General features: G+C 50.0%; 1 protein-coding gene across 2 annotated transcripts in view; it reads right to left on the bottom strand.

Annotated features, from left to right (window-relative positions):
- LOC138511187 (B-cell differentiation antigen CD72-like) overlaps positions 1-19,822 on the bottom strand; it is a 154,066-nt gene extending 134,244 nt beyond the window's left edge. For both annotated transcript variants that reach the window (XM_069626698.1, XM_069626699.1), the window contains exon 1: positions 19,691-19,822. In XM_069626698.1, the coding sequence (XP_069482799.1) occupies positions 19,691-19,814 (124 nt within the window). In that variant the 5' untranslated portion in view covers positions 19,815-19,822. The remainder of the gene's footprint in view (positions 1-19,690) is intronic.
- Positions 19,823-20,526: the final 704 nt, after the last annotated feature.

Below are 20,526 nucleotides of genomic sequence, written 5' to 3'. Positions count from 1 at the left end.
GCCAGTACACATTTACACATGAAGGGAAAACATGAGACCAGAACTGAAGTCATCTAAGAAGGGGTCTAGAAAATTCCTGCAAAAATCATTGCTGCAGCTAGAAAAGTGGCGCCAGCAAAGCCGGACCCTTTACAAGTGGTCGAGAATTCACAAGAGAAAGGAGATGCCCAGTCAACAAGGGTGAGGGGGAACATAGTGGGAAACAGTGCCCCTGGGCACCATGATCTGCCCAGTTTATCCCCCCGCTAAGCCCCGAATATCTGGTGATGCTTTGAAGTTAAGGAAGCGTGGGAGAACAACTGCAAAGATGGTGACAAGAGATGCAACAGAGTAAAAGTCAAATGAGACAGAAGTGAGACCGCACATGGTTGACCAAGGAGATGACACGAATGGAGTGAAACCTTGTCTTAACTCCAACAAAAAGGTGGCCCAGCCAAATCAATAAGGGATTCGAGCATATATGCAGAATGCACAAAGGACACCAGGCCGGCAGGGTGGGGGCTCACCAACGTGCATCAAGGAGGCAAGGAATTGGAATAAATACCTCCCAATGGCCCATACCGAAACAACCAGGGAAAGGACGAGTCGATTTAGATTTTTACTAAACTATTTGACTAAATATATAGCACCTTTAAACTGGGAGATGACATTATCTCTCCATTACGCAAAACAAAAATTCTAGGAGTGACTTTGGACCCGACACTGAGTATGAAGGCACATGTTTCAGCAGTGGTGGCGTGGGTAGTATATTACGTCAAACTGTTGGCTCATTTGAGGCCTGTGATTTCCCAAGAAGGTGCAGAGACAATTGCCAGGGCAATAATCTGAGCAAAGCTGGATTACTGCTGCAGCCTACTGCTGGGTATCAGTCCGCGAGAATTGCATAGGCTGCAGGTTGCTCAGAACTGGGCGGTCAGAGCGGTTCTCAGACTTCCTAGGCATAGTCATGTAACAGAGGCCAGGCATTCTCTTCATTGGCTTCCTATTAAATCCCGGATCAATTTTAGAGTGCTAGTCATTGCATTAAAATGCAGGCTACAAATAATCTTAGATCAGGAACCCTAAATCTGATAATACAGCCAAGATGCAAGACCTCAAAGGCAGAAAATGGAGCGTTCAATGTGAAGGCCCCTTCCCTTTGGAACAAATTGCCTGCAAGACTGAGGAGTCACAATTCTTTCCAAGCCTTCAAGAAATAATTGAAAACTCTCCTATTCTCCTGAGCTCACTACGCCATGGATGAACTGGTTACAGGATTCACACCTTTCTGACCTCTGGCCAGTCAGTTTGTTGACACTATTACCTGTATCCTTTAAGCTGGAGACCCAGTAAACATTTCTGTGGGTCCTTTTGCTCTTTTTTTTCTGTTTTCTTTTTGTTTTTGTTTCTCTTTTCCAGTCCGCACCTTTATGTCTAAGAGCCAATAGTGCACATAACAAATGTAATGTAATGTAATTGTTGATTTTGGTCAAGTCTTCTCCATGTCCGTGCTGCAGGTATGTCGCCAGATATGTTTCCGTTCAACATGAATAGTTTCCTTTGATCCATCTCTAAAGACCACTCTTTGACTAGTTGAGTTGATGGGCCTGATGTGTTGTTAAAACAATCAATGTTTAAGTCAGCGCACATTATCAGATCAGGACGATTACTATCCTCGTAGATTTCATCTAAGATTACAGTTACATGGTCTACAAAAGCTCTTTTGCTGACTCCTGCGTGGTTCCAGTATAGATTAATCACCTTCAGCAGTTCTAGGTTAAAGTATCGAAATGAAAAGGTTTGAATGCCTTTTATTCGACAGTCAAAGGGTGGAAAAAAAGGTTCAAATATTTATGTTTTTATTGGGGGGGTTCCCTCCCCAACCCCCCGTTTTCTTTATTAAAAAATCTTTTTTTACCAAACCAAAAAATATATAAATGAATAAATTAAAAAACTGTGAACCTTTTTTTCGCCCTTTTGACTTTCGAATAAAAGGTCATTCAATCCTTTATTTTCGAAACTTTAACTGGACGCCACCTTCAGCAGCTCTGGCACATTGCCACTCGCACCGGCCTTTCCCAAGATTGTAACTTGAATGAATGGAGAGCAGTTTTTAGTTGCAGTAATCCGAAAGCCGGTTTCCTTATTAATTAGAGTTACTAGGCCAGCCATAGCGCAGCCTCTCTCTTTCTTTGTGGCTGGGTTAAATGACATTTCATAACCTTCAACTGTCGGACATTGTCACAGCCAAGTCTCCTGTAGACAAACTATTCCCAGGCCATCCAACCAGTTCGTGTGAAACAAATGAGAAAAGCCTCTTGTATTCCAGGAACCAACACGGATTCCCTGGACGTCCTCATCAGTCTGGCATTACTTTCGAGGTTTCATGTTTAGAGACTCAGCCAAACACTGCCACTCATTTAGAGTGGCTGACTGTTTCAATTTGCAATTGTCCACGCCGTCCAGTTGGTCTTTGATTTTAGCTCCTTCTACAGTTATTTTGATATGATCTCTGAGGTGGGCTGGGAGTTTTTGTTCTTAAAGGCTGAACTTGACTAGTCTGCTAGAATAGGCCATTGTGTCAGTCTCCGTCTGTGGAAAGGATGGATCTTCATTCAGGTCTTGAATTGGGCTCATGATCTGCTGCTTTGGTTTCCTTTTATCGATGTTTGTGTCAATCTGTCCCGGCTCCTTCCTTTGAGGCGTTGTTTTTGAGTCTGGAGAGCTTTGGTCGCTTCCCTAGTCAAGTGAGGAGATGTGTCCATGGCCTTATAAAGCTCACAACCAAGTGACAGCAGCACTGAGCTTCCTTCCAGAAGAATGTCTACAATGATTATCGTTTCAGGCTTCTTCAAAGAACTCTACGACCTTTAGGTCGCTGGACACAATAGATCTCAAGTCTGGTATGAAGTAGAGCAGTTTCATAACGTTACTTGGATTCAGAATAAGGCTATCACTGCTATCCACACGTCCCAATATGATCTTGTGCAGCATGGAATGTTTGTTTTCTCTTTTTGGTCCTGCATCATATTTGTTAAAGTTAAGTGGCCTTTTTTCAATGTTCTTTATTGATTTTGGAGGGGACATTTGACTGTGATGGGCCACAGCGACGGATCCCATGTCCCTGTGCTCAATGTTTCTTTCCCCATCAGATTTGCAATTAAGCGCAGCATGTCTTAATTTATTAATTGAATCCTTTTTTTGAAGATCCTTCGTTCTGTGTGCTAAGATCTCCCATTTTTCGTTAAAAGTAATGAACACTGGGCTTGGTGGATCCCGTTGGAACCGACTCTAGATCAAGCTCCGGCGATACAATTATGCATCGTCTTGTTTTATTTGATTTTTGAGCAGGTGGTTTGTCTGGCATCGGTGTGTCCAGCTCTATCACATCCTCGTATGTTGATATGTTTAATAAACCTACTGAAATGTCATCAATGCACAAGGGGTCACTGAGCCGAACGTCGTTTTGTTCCACTGTGATTCCCAAGCCTTTCTGGGTTTTAGTTTGTTCTGGATGGGCACGTTCTGTTTTAGTATTTACCGTTACGTGCACAGACTTAATGGTCCGCGGGAATTTCCTTGCACCGTTTCCTGGACGTGTCTTCTTTAGAATTTGATTTTTGGATTTCCTTTGAGAAATCTGAGGCAGAGATTTCACTTTAGCTCTGTTGACAGTTTCATGGTCAGCTCCTTTAAATATGGGGAAGACTCCAGGTGCAATTCTCGGGGATCCATCCGTGTCCATTATTGACCCTGTTCCACTGCTAGTACAGGCAGTGGTCGAAGTGTACGAAAAGAAGTAGTGGAGCTATGTTCCCTGCTGGCCTGCCCCCGCTCCCCACAAACCCCATTGCCACAACCCCTCCCACACACAATACACCCCCCAAACACTTGCACCTGCTGTTTAAGGGAACGTTCAGTGCAGTGCACTGAAAGTGAAGGTTTCAACTTCTTCCTACACTTTTATTTTAAAACAAAACCATTCCGGAACGGTTTCTTTTTAAAATAAAAGTATAGGAGCTGTACAAGGTAAATTAAAAAAGTATAGGAGCACCGCTCCCAACCGCTCCCGCTCACTTCGACCACTGAGTACAGGGCTTGGAAACTCCTGATGTCCACGGAATTTGTGTGTTATTCCGGGCTGGATTGTCCTTACCCTGAGTTTGCTGTAAGGCGGTGTGAAATGACATTTCAGCGGCGGCTCCCAATGATGGTTTGGTCTTCTGCCCTCCGTCGAAAGGGCCATCTACCAAGCCCTTCGGATTACTTTTCGTTACTTCACTTTTATTTTTGGAATTAATGTCAAGGCAGGAACTCTTGTCGGTTGTGTCCTTGGAGCATATTTGCAGGCCGATTCATGGAATGAATGTGCGCTGAAAAAACGGCGCACGCGTGCGAAAACGTGCGATTCGCAGTGTAATAGCGAAAATTGCAGTGCAAGTGCGATTATCGCATAGAAAACAGCGCACATCTATTCATGGAAGTCCGTGCACACGCAAAATGTGGGATGTGTGCTGAAAAAGTGCGCAGCGCACGCTGGCGCACAGGTCATCGAACGCCGTGCAATAAGGCCACAGCGAATTCGCACATAGCGCGGCGCACACAACAAAAGTAGGCGTAACACGGGGTGTTACACGCAGAATGGGGAACAACTCGTGAAAATGTGGGCGTCACGGGGGAAGTACAGGAGGCAAGTGCGCGGAAGGCCCACACGCTCGCCTACAACAGGTATTCATGGAATGGAATAGGGAAAAACAGCGCACAGCCAAAGACGCGCACAGGCCCATACATGTCCGCCACACGAAAGCAGGCGGTAGCGTCCCTGTGCAGGAAAAAAATGTGCACGCAAAGTTCTACACGCAAATGGCCTGGGTGTGTGTATTTCAGGGGTACGCGAGAAGTCCCACACGCGATCGGGCCTGGGGGAGCGTGTGCGTGTATTTCAGAGGTGCGCGAGAAGTTCCACACGCGATTGGCCTGGGCGCGTGTATTTCAGGGGTGCACGAGAAGTTCCACACGCGATTGGCCTGGGCGCGTGTATTTCAGGGGTGTGCGAGAAGTTCCACACGCGATTGGCCTGGGCGCGTGTATTACAGGGGTGCGCGAGAAGTTCCACACGCGATTGGCCTGGGTGCGTGTATTTCAGGGGTGAGCGAGAAGTTCCACACGCGATTGGCCTGGGCGCGTGTATTTCAGAGGTGCGCGAGAAGTTTCACACGCGATCGGGCCTGGGGGATCGTGTGCATGTATTTCAGAGGTGCGCGAGAAGTTCCACACGCGAATGGCCTGGGCGCGTGTATTTCAGAGGTGCGCGAGAAGTTCCACACGCGATTGGCCGGCGCGCATGTATTTCAGGGGTGCGCGAGAAGTTCCACACGCGATTGGCCTGGGCGCGTGTATTTCAGAGGTGCGCGAGAAGTTCCACACGCGAATGGCCTGGGCGCGTGTATTTCAGGGGTGCGCGAGAAGTTCCACACACGATTGGCCTGGGCGCGTGTATTTCAGAGGTGTGCGAGAAGTTCCACACGCGATTGGCCTGGGCGCGTGTATTTCAGAGGTGCGCAAGAAGTTTCACACGCGATCGGGCCTGTGGGAGCGTGTGTGTGTATTTCAGAGGTGCGCGAGAAGTTCCACACGCGAATGTCCTGGGCGCGTGTATTTCAGGGGTGCGCGAGAAGTTCCACACGCGATTGGCCTGGGCGCGTGTATTTCAGAGGTGCGCGAGAAGTCCTACACGCGATTGTGCAGGGTGCGTGGATTTCAGGGGTGCGCGAGAAGTTCTACACGCGATTGTGCAGGGTGCGTGGATTTCAGAGGTGCGTGAGAAGTTCCACACGCAATCGGGGCTGGGGGAGCGGGGTACGTGTATTTCAGGGGCTCGCAGGTGGTTTTACACGCGATCGGGCCTGGGGGAGCAGGGTACCACTCACCGTCTGCCTTGCGTGTAGAAGAACGCGTAGCCAACACCCACCCGCTGTGAAGTAATAGCGTGTGAACCCCGACGCCTGCAAAACACACGCACCGCACCCCACAAAAAGCAACGCCCGTGCGCGATATGTCACAGACGCGCATACGCACTAAGGGCCTTTGGTCCAATGGAATCGCGTATGCGTGCTGACGCGCTTACGCGCTAAGGGCCTTTCCTCGAACTACACGCTGATGTGCAGAATTGTCACGTGCCAAATCACTCCGTATCAAGCTGGCCACGCGTAAGTACACGGAAGACCACGCTCCTGCCCAAAAGGCCGAATTACTGCCCCCCAGAGCCCCGAGCAGCCTTCCACGAGCCATCTGCTGCTGCCTGCCTGCCTGCTGCCACCGTGCCCTGCCATTTGGTGCCTGCACATCAGCCATCTGCAGGGGTCCAGTTGCTGTGTCCACCCCTGCTGGAACAGAACACTCCCGACTTGGATACCATCGCTCCACAGCCCAGCCCCAGGACCCAGTTGCCCACCCACGCCTGCCTCGGCTGTCGCCATGTCGGGGCAAACACCATCCGAGACCACTGGCGACCCCCAGCCACAGGGGCAGAGGGCCACCAGCTTCAGTCAGAAGGAAGTTGGTGTCCTGGTGGAGCTTGTCCTGGGGCATTATGATGCCCTCTTCGGATCACCACGCGCCGACAAGGAAGGACGGGACAGGATCTGGGACGACTTTGTGGTTGCCATCAACGCAGAGGGGGTGGCAACCCGCAACATCAAGCAAGTCAAGAAGAGCTGGGAGGACTTCAGGTCCAGGACCCTCATAATGGCCCGGCGCCTCGTTGAGGGGGGCCGGGACAGCATGAGTACCATCCAGCTGAGGGTCCTGGAACGCGTACGCCCAGCGCTCCATGCCCAGATCCTTGAGAGGCAGACCCGTCTGGAGTCGAGCGGTAAGTGGCCAAGCATTGCTGTGTGAGACAGGGCATGTTGCAGTGTGCTGGTTCTCTGATACTTGCCTGTATGTGTGACATAGGCCATGTACACGTGTGTGTGTGCAGGGACATCATGGTCATGCATGTGAGACCAGTAATGTGTGAAGCACACGGTTGGCATATGTGTTTAAATGTAACATGGGGAGCCCTATGCGGAATGGACACATGGAGCATGCCAGTGTCTGTTCCTGGACATGGGTGGGGGTGAGGGATGGGTGCTGATGCCATGTACATGTATGGTGTCCATGTCTGTGTTTCTGACCTGCGTGTCTGTGACTTGTGAATGCCATGGATGCATGACACATGTCTGTGACAATGTTCAGATTTACTGATGCAGCCTAGTTATCCTTGCATCCACTGTGTCTGGGGTGTACGAGTCCAGATGGATGAAAGTACGGTGAAGTGTGTGCATGTGATAGGCATGACCCATGATGCATGTGAGTCCAAAAACAACATTGTATGCTTCAAGAGTCCCTTGGACATGTTTGCTTATGTCCATAGCATGTGCCATGCCTGTTACTGCATGTGTTTTGCCTGCACTGACCCATGTGTTGTGGAGGGACATGATGGAAGTGATCTTTGACAGTGCCACTCATCTGCTATTGCTTCCTGTCTAGGGGACCATTGTACAGTACCCTGATGCTTGTGTCTATGTCTCCCTCTACACAGTGCAAAGTGAAGAAGAGGGCGGAGACGGCACTGTGGAGCTAAGCGGCGGGGATGCCCCCACGGCTGCAGCGGAAGGGGTGGGTGAGCCCCCACAGGGGCTTGCAATGGCGGAAGACGGTGTGGAGCCATCCAGGTTGGTGGTTTCCACAGAGGAGGAGGAGGCCGCTACTGAGCCGCACATGGGGCCTGGTGGGGGCATCCCTGCTGGTGCAAGTGGTGCAGTCCAGGGGCAGGGGCAGGAGGCAGCACAGGTCGCCGTGGAGGTACCTGTGCATGTCACTGTCCCTGACACTGTGACTGCACCGCCATGCACCAGCAGGGATGTCCCATCCCAGGCCCGTCCGCAGTTAGGGGGGATGTCCATGTCATCTGACTCCCCTCCACCTGCGGACGAGGGGACCCCTGGCCGTATGGAGAAGGTCCTGATTGGTGTCGCGTTGCGCACGGCTGTCATTCGTGATGAGGTGCGTGCTTCCCGGGGGGAGCACGCACGTCATCACGAAGAGCACCGTGTCAACGTGGCCCAGTTGGGAGCGGTCATGGTCGGGGGTCTCGTACATGTGTCGGGCACTCTGGCGACCCTCTCCTCCTCTGTGGAGGCTATGCGCCAGTCGTACTCCATGCCGTCTTCCGGCCCAGATGCCACCAGGGCCCCCTGTGGACCTGCCCCGACCAATACAGCCACCTCGGTGGGGATCCCATCCCTGCCACAGTCGGGAGTCGTAGGTCCAGTAGGGGTGGACACACCAGCAACTGGACCCCAGCAGATGGAGGATGTGACGGCATCATCGGGCAGGGCACGTGCACAACGGCGTCGGTGGATTCCATCAGCCTGGATGCCGTCGTGCTGGCACAGGCAGTTGCGTCGGAGGCAGTGGCAGGCTCAACGTGGGAGGCATCATGGCTCGGGGCCGTCAACATCAGGGGTGCAGGCATCGGCCGGAGGGCAGGAGAACCCTGGAATGGGAGTGGCTTCTGTGTGGGAGCGGTTGGGCCAGCAGATAGGTGCGGAGCACCAGCGGGCAGAGGAGGAACGGCTCACAATGGTCAGGGCGGAGAACTCCATGCGCGAGGCGGGCTGAGTGCCTCGAGGGTCTTCGCAGGGAGTTGGAGCTGGACACTGCATTATCCCTGCGAGACCTCGGGGCCAGGGAACATGCCCGCCTCCAAGCCATTGAACAGGAGTTCGATGATGCCCTGGCCCATGACAACATCCAGTGAGCCGTTGGACTAGCCCGCTGCCCTTGTAAATAGTTATGTAGTTAGTGTTAGGTTTCCTTTGCTTTTTTATTTATTTTGGACCTTTTGGACAATGGGAACATTTTTGTATATAGTTTTTTTATTAGGTAGTATTTTTCTATAGGTTTCATTTCTTCAGTTGGGATCATGGACCCTGGAATGTTTTTCTGTATATAGTTGACTTGGATTTTATTCATTTTTTTGGGATTTAGCCATGGAGCAATGGTTTTCGGTTTTGTTTTTACCTTAGATTTACTTTCTTGAACTGTGACTTTGGACACCTTTCCTTTGGATTATGATTTGTGGTTTTCATTATTTTACGGACATGCTGCTTTTGGTTTTTGATTCCCATTGTCATTTGTTTATTTTTTATTCCATTAAATGTATGTTTTTAATACATTTTTTTCATCAAACTTCAATGTGTAGTATCATCTCATTGGTATCATGAATATCATGATATGGGTTTTGAGATTCACTGACACCCATTGTGTGTATGTGAGGGACATGGGTTCATTTCCAAACTTGCTATTGGGGTTCTATCATGTTATTGCCATTTCTAAGTGGGTGGATGCAATACTCGGGTGGGTGTTTGGCATTTGGAGGCTGACCATAAGGGCCAGGGGTCTAGATTGTGATGACATGTTGGCTGGGGGACATGTGTGGGGGCCTGGTGGAGGGTGCCCCTCAATGCTGGGGGGTCAGGGTGCAGGGGGACATGAGTTGGTGATCAGTAGTGCAAGGAGACATGTGCCTTTGCTGGGGGGCATGCCCATGTTGGGTGGGCTGCCTGCGGGACGTGACCAGGGATGCAGGGTAGTCCCCTGTGGTGTGGGCTGCCTGCAGGGGCCGTGGAGGGTGTACAGGGGACACCTGGGAGGACCCAAACTGCCAAATCACATGTAGGATTCCCCGGCACCCCTGGAATACACGCACCCAGCACAATCGCGTGTAAAACATCCCGCGCACCCCTGAAATACCCGCACCCAGCCCAATCGCGTGTGAAACTTCCCGCGCACCCCTGAAATACACACACCCAGCCCAATCGCGTGTAACACTTCTCGCGCACCCCTGATATACACGCACATGCTCCCCCAGGCCCAATCGCGTGTGAAACTTCTTGCGCACCCCTGAAATACACGCACCCAGGCCAATCGCGTGTGAAATTTCCCGCGCACCCCTGAAATACCCGCACACGCTCCCCCAGGCCCAATTGTGTGAGAATCTTCCAGTTCCAAAAGTTTGGAATTCATTAGGGCAACTAGTGCGGCCAAGTCCTTAGTGTTGTCATTAAGGGTTTCATGCAATTTGATAAATGGCGCAATTGAAATTGACATGGATGACACTATTAGGGTTTGCCATTCAGTTGTTGATATAGCGCCGCCAGACTCCACCCTTATGTTTTTATTGTTTGCATGAGATGTATTTAATGTGTGGGCCTTTGCCCTCCTTATCTTCGGGAAAGGGCGCTCCATAAATGAAGAATCCGAATTTGACCCCTCACTTTCCGGGACTTCGGTTTGTTTCGTCTTCGGCTGTAGTCCCAAACCCGTCTCAGAGGAACTAGCACGAGGGCCAGTGCGAGTCATGTATTGTGGGCAAGTGATTTTGGGTGATGGGCTGCTCTCCAGACTTCCCACTCACCCATTTGTTTGCTGTTGAATTTTTGGGTTGGCATTTCTTCACCCTTATCTTGGATGAGTCCATGATGCCTGTTTCTGCGGGTATGTTTGGTTTGATTTTAGAGTTACGGGTTTTGTTCCATTCTGTAAAATCACCACCTCAAGGGAATTTCATCTGTTTTCCTTTCGTACGCGCCCCGTAATTGGGTAATCAGGCAAAGAGGTCTCAGCTTGGCTACCATTATTGGGCAAAGAGTTAACAGCCCGACTATCGCTGTCTTCGGTGTGATACTTCGTCATCAGCTTCGAGAAGAGGCTTGTTCAATTCGAGTTCGAGTTTGGAATCCAACACATTATTGTCACAGCCAGGCACAGGAAGGCTTGCTCGGCAATCAGTCAAGGAATAACTCACATTATAGCCTGAAATGCACCTCCAACAAGAGGCTGAACCTATAAAATAATACCAGATTATTCACATTATAGACTGCAATGCCCCTTCACCAAAAGGCTGAACCTATAAAATAATACCAGATTATTCACATAATGGACTGCAATGCACCTGCAACAAGAGGCTGAACCTATTAAATAATAACATATTATTCACATTATAGTCTGCAATGCACCTGCAACAAGAGGCTGAACCTATTAAATAATAACAGATTATTCACATTATAGTCTGCAATGCACCTGCAACAAGAGGCTAAACCTATAAAATAATAACAGATTATTCACATCATAGCCTGCAATGCACCTGCAACAAGAGGCTGATCCTATTAAATAATAACATATTATTCACATCATAGCCTGCAATGCACCTGCAACAAGAGGCTGAACCTATTAAATAATAACAGATTATTCACATTATAGTCTGCAATGCACCTGCAACAAGAGGCTAAACCTATAAAATAATAACAGATTATTCACATCATAGCCTGCAATGCACCTGAAACAAGAGGCTGAACCTATAAAATAATAACAGATTATTCACATTATAGCCTGCAATGCACCTGCAACAAGAGGCTGAACCTATTAAATAATAACAGATTATTCACATTATAGTCTGCAATGCACCTGCAACAAGAGGCTAAACCTATAAAATAATAACAGATTATTCACATCATAGCCTGCAATGCACCTGAAACAAGAGGCTGAACCTATAAAATAATAACAGATTATTCACATTATAGCCTGCAATGCACCTGCAACAAGAGGCTGAACCTATAAAATAATACCAGATTATTCACATTATAGTCTGCAATGCACCTGCAACAAGAGGCTAAACCTATAAAATAATAACAGATTATTCACATCATAGCCTGCAATGCACCTGAAACAAGAGGCTGAACCTATAAAATAATAACAGATTATTCACATCATAGCCTGCAATGCACCTGCAACAAGAGGCTGATCCTCTAAAATAATTACAGATTATTCACATAAAAGACTGCAATGCAACTACAATAAGAGGTTGAACCTATACAATAGTAACAGATTATTCACATAAAAGACTGCAATGCAACTACAATAAGAGGTTGAACCTATACAATAGTAACAGATTATTCACATTATAGACTGCAATGCACCTGCAACAAGAGACTGAACCTATAAAATAATAACAGATTATTCACATTAGAGCCTCCAATGCACCTGCAACAAGAGGCTGAACCTCTAAAATAATAACATATTCACATAAAAGACTGCAATGCAACTACAATAAGAGGTTGAACCTATAAAATAATAACAGATTATTCACATTATAGACTGCTATGCACCTGCACCAAGAGGCTGAACCTATACAATAGTAACAGATTATTCACATTATATCCTGCAATTGCACCTGCAACAAGAGGATGAACCTATAAAATAATAACAGATTATTCACATTATAGCCTGCAATGCACCTGCAACAAGAGGCTGAACCTCTAAAATAATAACAGATTATTCACATAAAAGCCTGCAATGCACCTGAAACAAGAGGCTGAACCTATAAAATAATAACATATTCACATAAAAGACTGCAATGCAACTACAATAAGAGGTTGAACCTATAAAATAATAACAGATTATTCACATTATAGACTGCAATGCACCTGCACCAAGAGGCTGAACCTATACAATAGTAACAGATTATTCACATTATATCCTGCAATTGCACCTGCAACAAGAGGATGAACCTATAAAATAATAACAGATTATTCACATAATAGACTGCAATGCAACTGCAACAAGAGGCTGAAACTATAAAATAATGACATCTTACTCATATTATAGCCTGCAATGCATCTGCAACAAGAGGCCGAATCTATAACAGATTATTCACATAATAGACTGCAATGCAACTGCAACAAGAGGCTGAAACTATAAAATAATGACAAATTATTCACATTATAGCCTGCAATGCACCTGCAGCAAGAGGCTGAACCTATGATATAATGACAGATTAATCACATCATAGCCTGCAATGCACCTGCAACACGAGGCTGAAGCTATAACAGATTATTCACATAATAGACTGCAATGCAACTCCAACAAGAGGCTGAAACTATAAAATAATGACAGATTATACACATTATAGCCTGCAATGCACCTGCAAGAAGAGGCTGAACCTATAAAATAGTAACAGGTTATTCACATTATAGCCTGCAATGCACCTGCAAGAAGAGGCTGAACCTATAAAATAATAACAGATTATTCACATTATAGACTGCAATGCCCCTTCACCAAGAGGCTGAACCTATAAAATAATACCAGATTATTCACATAATGGACTGCAATGCACCTGCAACAAGAGGCTGAACCTATTAAATAATAACAGATTATTCACATAATGGACTGCAATGCACCTGCAACAAGAGGCTGAACCTATTAAATAATAACAGATTATTCACATTATAGACTGCAATGCACCTGCACCAAGAGGCTGAACCTATAAAATAGTAACAGATTATTCACATTATAGCCTGCAATGCACCTGCACCAAGAGGCTGAACCTATAAAATAGTAACAGATTATTCACATTATAGCCTGCAATGCACCTGCACCAAGAGGCTGGACCTATAAAATAGTAACAGATAATTCACATTATGGACGGCAATGCACATGGTGCATAAGGAGCAGACCTAGCTAGGAGGGCCTCTACACCACAGGGGGGAGGGGTAGTGGGGCGGGGGGAATGGTCCCAGCAACACAGCTTCCTCTGGTGGAAGGAGAAGTTGGACCCATATAGATCACACGAGCAACTAAAACCGCAAGGGCATTTCTCTGGGGTTAGCATGTCTGTAGGGTTCAGTATAAAGCAAGTAAGCCTGCTCTTGCCCTATTGCACATGCAGCACTTTAGAGGGCCTGGGGCCGGGGGCTGCCATGGGTTAGTAACAATAGTAGTCGATGGCCCTCCCCCTTCAGTGTGAGAGAGCCACTGTCATGACAGGCCACCTTTCACGCTTGGCCTGCGCCCCAGAGAGTCTTCCTGTAGAAGGTGAGTGCTATGTGCAAGAGGAGCGGACAGCTGTCATGCCCTTGACCAGCGTGTACTAACTCGTGACCTCAGTGCACTGACAATGCACTCAGGAGCCAGACGCATGTACTCTGTGCATTAGCACTGCGCCCACGGCAGCCTGCGGGCAGCCGTAGCTCGGGGGTTTACATGGTGGAAGGGTGGGGTGGGCACTTACAGTATGTTTAGCTATGCCATGTTATACAGCATGTATGATACACAATGCGCGCCACTGTATTGCCTCTTGTGCTGGGCTGCCGGCCTGTGCCTAGAAGCAAGCATGTGAATCCGAGAGTAAGATTACCTAATTGTCAAATAAAGTATATGTTTGCAACTGGATCCAGTAGAAGCCAATTGAGATATCCCACCCTTGCTGTAATCAGCCTCTGCTGCCTCATGGGTTTCACCTGAAGGCAGGGTGCCCTTGTACCATTTCTAAATGGTTTCTACTGGATCCAGTTGATCACAGACTGTTGTGCCCGTACATTGTCTGAAATGTCTATCAGTGAAGGTTCAGGGGTGATTTCATTTTCTCAGATGGCTTCCATTATTAAAACCGATATGTTACAACTGGATCTAGTAGAAAGCATGCAAAAGATGTCAGATGGAAATTTCACTAGCATGAGCTACCCACAAGTGGCACTGATACGGCCGCACAGGGCGCCGACTCACATTCTAATTGCTCTATAGTGCATGTCACATTTATGCCCCATGGCAGGCCTGTCCTTTACCTCCTGGGCCCTGGCATGCATGGCACTGGTGTCATGTGCATGTCAGTGATTACTGCTTGCCTCCTCTCCTTCCTTTCCCCTCTAGGACTACACCCCCCTTGTCGTGGCAGCACTGAGCCCCCACATCCCCTGGTATCCCAGGACTCAAGAGAGTACTCTCTCCCTCCTTGTCCCACACCAACTGTTAGATAAGGTGAATAGCCGTCGGTTATCCCGAGACAGCCACCCAGCAGGGATCTTAAACATTAAATGCCCACTGAAGAGCTATAACCCCTTCTTTGTGGATGAACCAGTGTTAGTGGTCAATGAGGCCTGGGAAGTTAGGCAGGAAGGGCTCCAGGCAATGCAGGTTGTAATGTGAGCACAGCAAAGCGCCCATTTTAAGACCCAGAACGAAAATAGAGAAAGGAACATATTGCTGTGTTACAAGAATGTGGATTGGCTACATGGGGGCAGCTGCTGCCACCTCTCCTCACCTCCCCACCCCGCGCTGAGAATAGAGGCTCCTTTCATTTGAAAAGGTGGAAATGCCCTGACGCAGTATCCCCCCATGCAGTGGTTAATCTACCCGGTGTGAGATGGAGAGTAACCCCTTCGCCCCCCCCATAGAACGCAAGAGTCATCTTCAGCTGTTTCTTATTTGCCTAATGAGGCTAGTGCCTAGAGGGGACTCAGTTGCAGCGTATGGCTTTCAGGGTCAGTTACGCCTTCACTCATTAATGCACTAAGTCACACACTCACCCAATCACTCACTCACCCCGTCACACCTACTCAATGATCCACTTTCTCTTACACCTCCTCTCACTCACCCCCTGTCTCACCTACTCAATGATCCACTTTCTCTCACACCCCCACTCACCCCTGTCTCACCTACTCAATGATCCACTCTCTCACCCCCCACCTACTCACCCCAGTCACACCTACTCAATGATCCACTTTCTCTCACGCCCCCACTCACTCACCCACAGTCTCACCTACTCAATGACCCACTCTCTCTCACATCCCCACACACACCCTGTCACACCTACTCAATGATCCACTTTCACTCACACACTCACTCACCCCCAGTCTCACCTGCTCAATAATCCACTCTCTCTCAAACCCCCACTCACTCACTCCTGTCTCACCTACTCAATGATCCACTCTCTCACCCCCCCTCCCACCCACCCTGTCACACCTACTCAATGATCCACTTTCACTCGCACCCCCACTCACTCACCCCCAGTCTCACCTACTCAATGATCCACTCTCTCTCACCCCCTCCACCCACTCACCCCCAGTCACACCTACTCAATGATCCACTTTCACTCACACCCCCACTCACTCACCCCCAGTCTCACCCACTCAATGATCCACTTTCTCTCACACCTCCTCTCACTCACCCCCTGTCTCACCTACTCAATGATCCACTTTCTCTCACACCCCCACTCACTCACCCCGTGTCACACCTACTCAATGATCCACTCTCTCACCCCCACCCACTCACCCCCAGTCACACCTACTCAATGATCAACTTTCTCTCACACCTCCTCTCACTCACTCCCTGTCTCACCTACTCAATGATCCACTTTCTCTCACACCCCCACTCACCCCTGTCTCACCTACTCAATGATCCACTCTCTCACCCCCCACCCACTCACCCCCAGTCACACCTACTCAATGATCCACTTTCTCTCACACCTTCTCTCACTCACCCCTGTCTCACCTACTCAATGATCCACTTTCACTCACACCCCCACTCACCCCTGTCTCACCTACTCAATGATCCACTCTCTCACCCCCCACCCATTCACCCCCAGTCACACCTACTCAATGATCCACTTTCTCTCACACCTTCTCTCAATCACCCCTGTCTCACCTACTCAATGATCCACTTTCTCTCACACCCCCACTCACCCCTGTCTCACCTACTCAATGATCCACTCTCTCACCCCCCACCCACTCACCCCCAGTCACACCTACTCAATGATCCACTTTCACTCACACCCCCACTCACTCACCCCCAGTCTCACCTACTCAATGACCCACTCTCTCTCACACCCCCACTCACCCCCTGTCACACCTACTCAATGATCCACTTTCACTCGCACCCCCACTCACTCACCCCCAGTCTCACCTACTCAATAATCCACTCTCTCTCACACCCCCACTCACTCACCCCCGTCTCACCTACTCAATGATCCACTCTCTCACCCCCCACCCACTCACCCCCAGTCACACCTACTCAATGATCCACTCTCTCACCCCCACCCACTCACCCCCAGTCACACCTACTCAATGATCCACTCTCTCACCCCCCACCCACTCACCCCCAGTCACACCTACTCAATGATCCACTCTCTCTCACACCCCCACTCACTCACACCCAGTCTCACCTACTCAATGATCCACTTTCTCTCACATCTCCTCTCACTCACCCCCAGTCTCACCTACTCGATGACCCACTCTCTCTCACACCCCAACCCACTCACCCCCTGTCACACCTACTCAATGATCCACTTTCTCTCACATCTCCTCTCACTCACCCCCTGTCTCACCTACTCAATGATCCACTTTCTCTCACACCCCCACTCACTCACCCCCTGTCACACCTACTCAATGATCCACTCTCTCAACGCCCCCACACACTCACCCCTGTCTCACCTACTCAATGATCCACTTTCTCTCACACCCCCACTCACCCCTGTCTCACCTACTCAATGATTCACTCTCTCACCCCCCACCCACTCACCCCAGTCTCACCTACTCAATGATCCACTTTCTCTCACACCCCCACTCACCCCTGTCTCACCTACTCAATGATCCACTCTCTCACCCCCCACCTACTCACCCCTAGTCACACCTACTCAATGATCCACTTTCTCTCACACCCCCACTCACTCACCCACAGTCTCACCTACTCAATGACCCACTCTCTCTCACACCCCCACACACCCCTGTCACACCTACTCAATGATCCACTTTCACTCACACACTCACTCACCCCCAGTCTCACCTACTCAATAATCCACTCTCTCTCAAACCCCCACTCACTCACCCCTGTCTCACCTACTCAATGATCCACTCTCTCACCCCCCCACCCACCCACCCTGTCACAACTACTCAATGATCCACTTTCACTCGCACCCCCACTCACTCACCCCCAGTCTCACCTACTCAATGATCCACTCTCTCTCACCCCCTCCACCCACTCACCCCCAGTCACACCTACTCAATGATCCACTTTCACTCTCACCCCCAGTCTCACCCACTCAATGATCCACTTTCTCTCACACCTCCTCTCACTCACCCCCTGTCTCACATACTCAATGATCCACTTTCTCTCACACCCCCACTCACTCACCCCCTGTCACACCTACTCAATGATCCACTTTCTCTCACCCCCCCACTCACCCTTGTCTCACCTACTCAATGATCCACTCTCTCACCCCCCACCCACTCACCCCCAGTCACACCTACTCAATGATCCACTTTCTCTCACACCTCCTCTCACTCACTCCCTGTCTCACCTACTCAATGATCCACTTTCTCTCACACCCCCACTCACCCCTGTCTCACCTACTCAATGATCCACTCTCTCACCCCCCACCCACTCACCCCCAGTCACACCTACTCAATGATCCACTTTCTCTCACACCTCCTCTCACTCACCCCTGTCTCACCTACTCAATGATCCACTTTCACTCACACCTCCTATCACTCACTCCCTGTCTCACCTACTCAATGATCCACTTTCTCTCACACCCCCACTCACCCCTGTCTCACCTACTCAATTATCCACTCTCTCACCCCCCACCCACTCACCCCCAGTCACACCTACTCAATGATCCACTTTCACTCACACCCCCACTCACTCACCCCCAGTCTCACCTACTCAATGACCCACTCTCTCTCACCCCCCCACTCACCGCTGTCACACCTACTCAATGATCCACTTTCACTCGCACCCCCACTCACTCACCCCCAGTCTCACCTACTCAATAATCCACTCTCTCTCACACCCCCACTCACCCACCCCCGTCTCACCTACTCAATGATCCACTCTCTCACCCCCCACCCACTCACCCCCAGTCACACCTACTCAATGATCCACTCTCTCACCCCCCACCCACTCACCCCCAGTCACACCTACTCAATGATCCACTCTCTCACCCCCACCCACTCATCCCCAGTCACACCTACTCAATGATCCACTCTCTCACCCCACCACCCACTCACCCCCAGTCACACCTACTCAATGATCCACTTTCTCTCACACCCCCACTCACCCCTGTCTCACCTATTCAATGATCCACTCTCTCACCCCCCACCCACTCACCCCCAGTCACACCTACTCAATGATCCACTTTCTCTCACACCTCCTCTCACTCACTCCCTGTCTCACCTACTCAATGATCCACTTTCTCTCACACCCCCACTCATCCCTGTCTCACCTACTCAATGATCCACTTTCACTCACACCTCCTCTCACTCACTCCCTGTCTCACCTACTCAATGATCCACTTTCTCTCACACCCCCACTCACCCCTGTCTCACCTACTCAATGATCCACTCTCTCACCCCCCACCCACTCACCCCCAGTCACACCTATCAATGATCCACTTTCACTCACACCCCCACTCACTCACCCCCAGTCTCACCTACTCAATGACCCACTCTCTCTCACACCCCCACACACTCCCTGTCTCACCTACTCAATGATCCACTTTCTCTCACACCCCCACTCACTCACCCACTCAATGATCCACTCTCTCTCACACCCCCACTCACTCACCCCGTCTCACCTACTCAATGATTCACTCTCTCACCCCCCACCCACTCACCCCCGTCTCACCTACTCAATGATCCACTTTCACTCACACCCCCACTCACTCACTCTGTCTCACCTACTCAATGATCAACTCTCTCTCACACCCCCACTCACTCACCTCCTGTCTCACCTACTCTTTGATCCACTCTCTCACACCCCCCTTCACCCCATCTCACCTACTCAATGATCCCCCTCTCACACCCACTCCCCAGCCCCCACCCCACTCACACACCTGTGCTCGGCGGATGGCGCTCCGCAGGCTTTGGATTCTTCACGAACCTCACGTCGGTATATGTCACTGTGTCCGCCATCTCACAGTATTTGGGGGTGACTTGCTGAGGTTCGCACAGCTGCATGAAGGGGATGTTTTGTGTGTTATTTTAGCAGGAAAGAGGAAGTGATACGAGTGCATGTCACTTATGCAGATATGGGAAGGACGCACAGGCCTGCAATCTTCCCATGTAAATAGGCTCAGGGCAGAGGGTGCTGCAGACCAGGGCAGAGGATGCTGCAGACCAGGGCAGAAGGAGCAGCAGGCCAGGGCAGAGGGTGCTGCAGGCCAGGGCAGAGGGGAGCTGCAGGCCATGGCAGAGGGTGCTACAGACCAGGGCAGATGGTGCTGCCGGTCAGGGCAGAGGGAGCAACAGGCCAGGGCAGATGGGACCTGCAGGTCAGGGCAGAGGGTGCTGCAGGTCAGGGCAAAGGGAGCTGCAGGCCATGACAGAGGGACCTGCAGGTCAGGGCAGAGGGTGCTGCAGGTCAGGGCAGAGGGTGCTGCAGACCAGGGCAGAGGGTGCTGCAGGCCAGGGCAGAGGGTGCTGCAGACCAGGAGAGAGGGTGCTGCAGTCCAGGTCAGAGGGTGCTGCGGGTCAGGGCAGAGGGTGCTGCAGACCAGGGAAGAGGGTGCTGCAGACCAGGGCAGAGGGTGCTGCAGGCCAGGGCAGATGGGAGCTACAGACCAGGGCAGAGGGAGCAGCAGGCCAGGGCAGAGGGTGCTGCAGGCCAGGGCAGAGGGTGCTGCAGGCCAGGGCAGAGGGGAGCTGCGGGCCATGGCAGAGGGTGCTACAG

The sequence above is a fragment of the Ambystoma mexicanum genome, chromosome 6p, assembly GCF_040938575.1.
Source record: "Ambystoma mexicanum isolate Mex_15411 chromosome 6p, UKY_AmexF1_1, whole genome shotgun sequence".
NCBI classification, from domain to species: domain Eukaryota; kingdom Metazoa; phylum Chordata; class Amphibia; order Caudata; family Ambystomatidae; genus Ambystoma; species Ambystoma mexicanum.
This window is presented reverse-complemented; position numbering and strand designations above follow the sequence as displayed.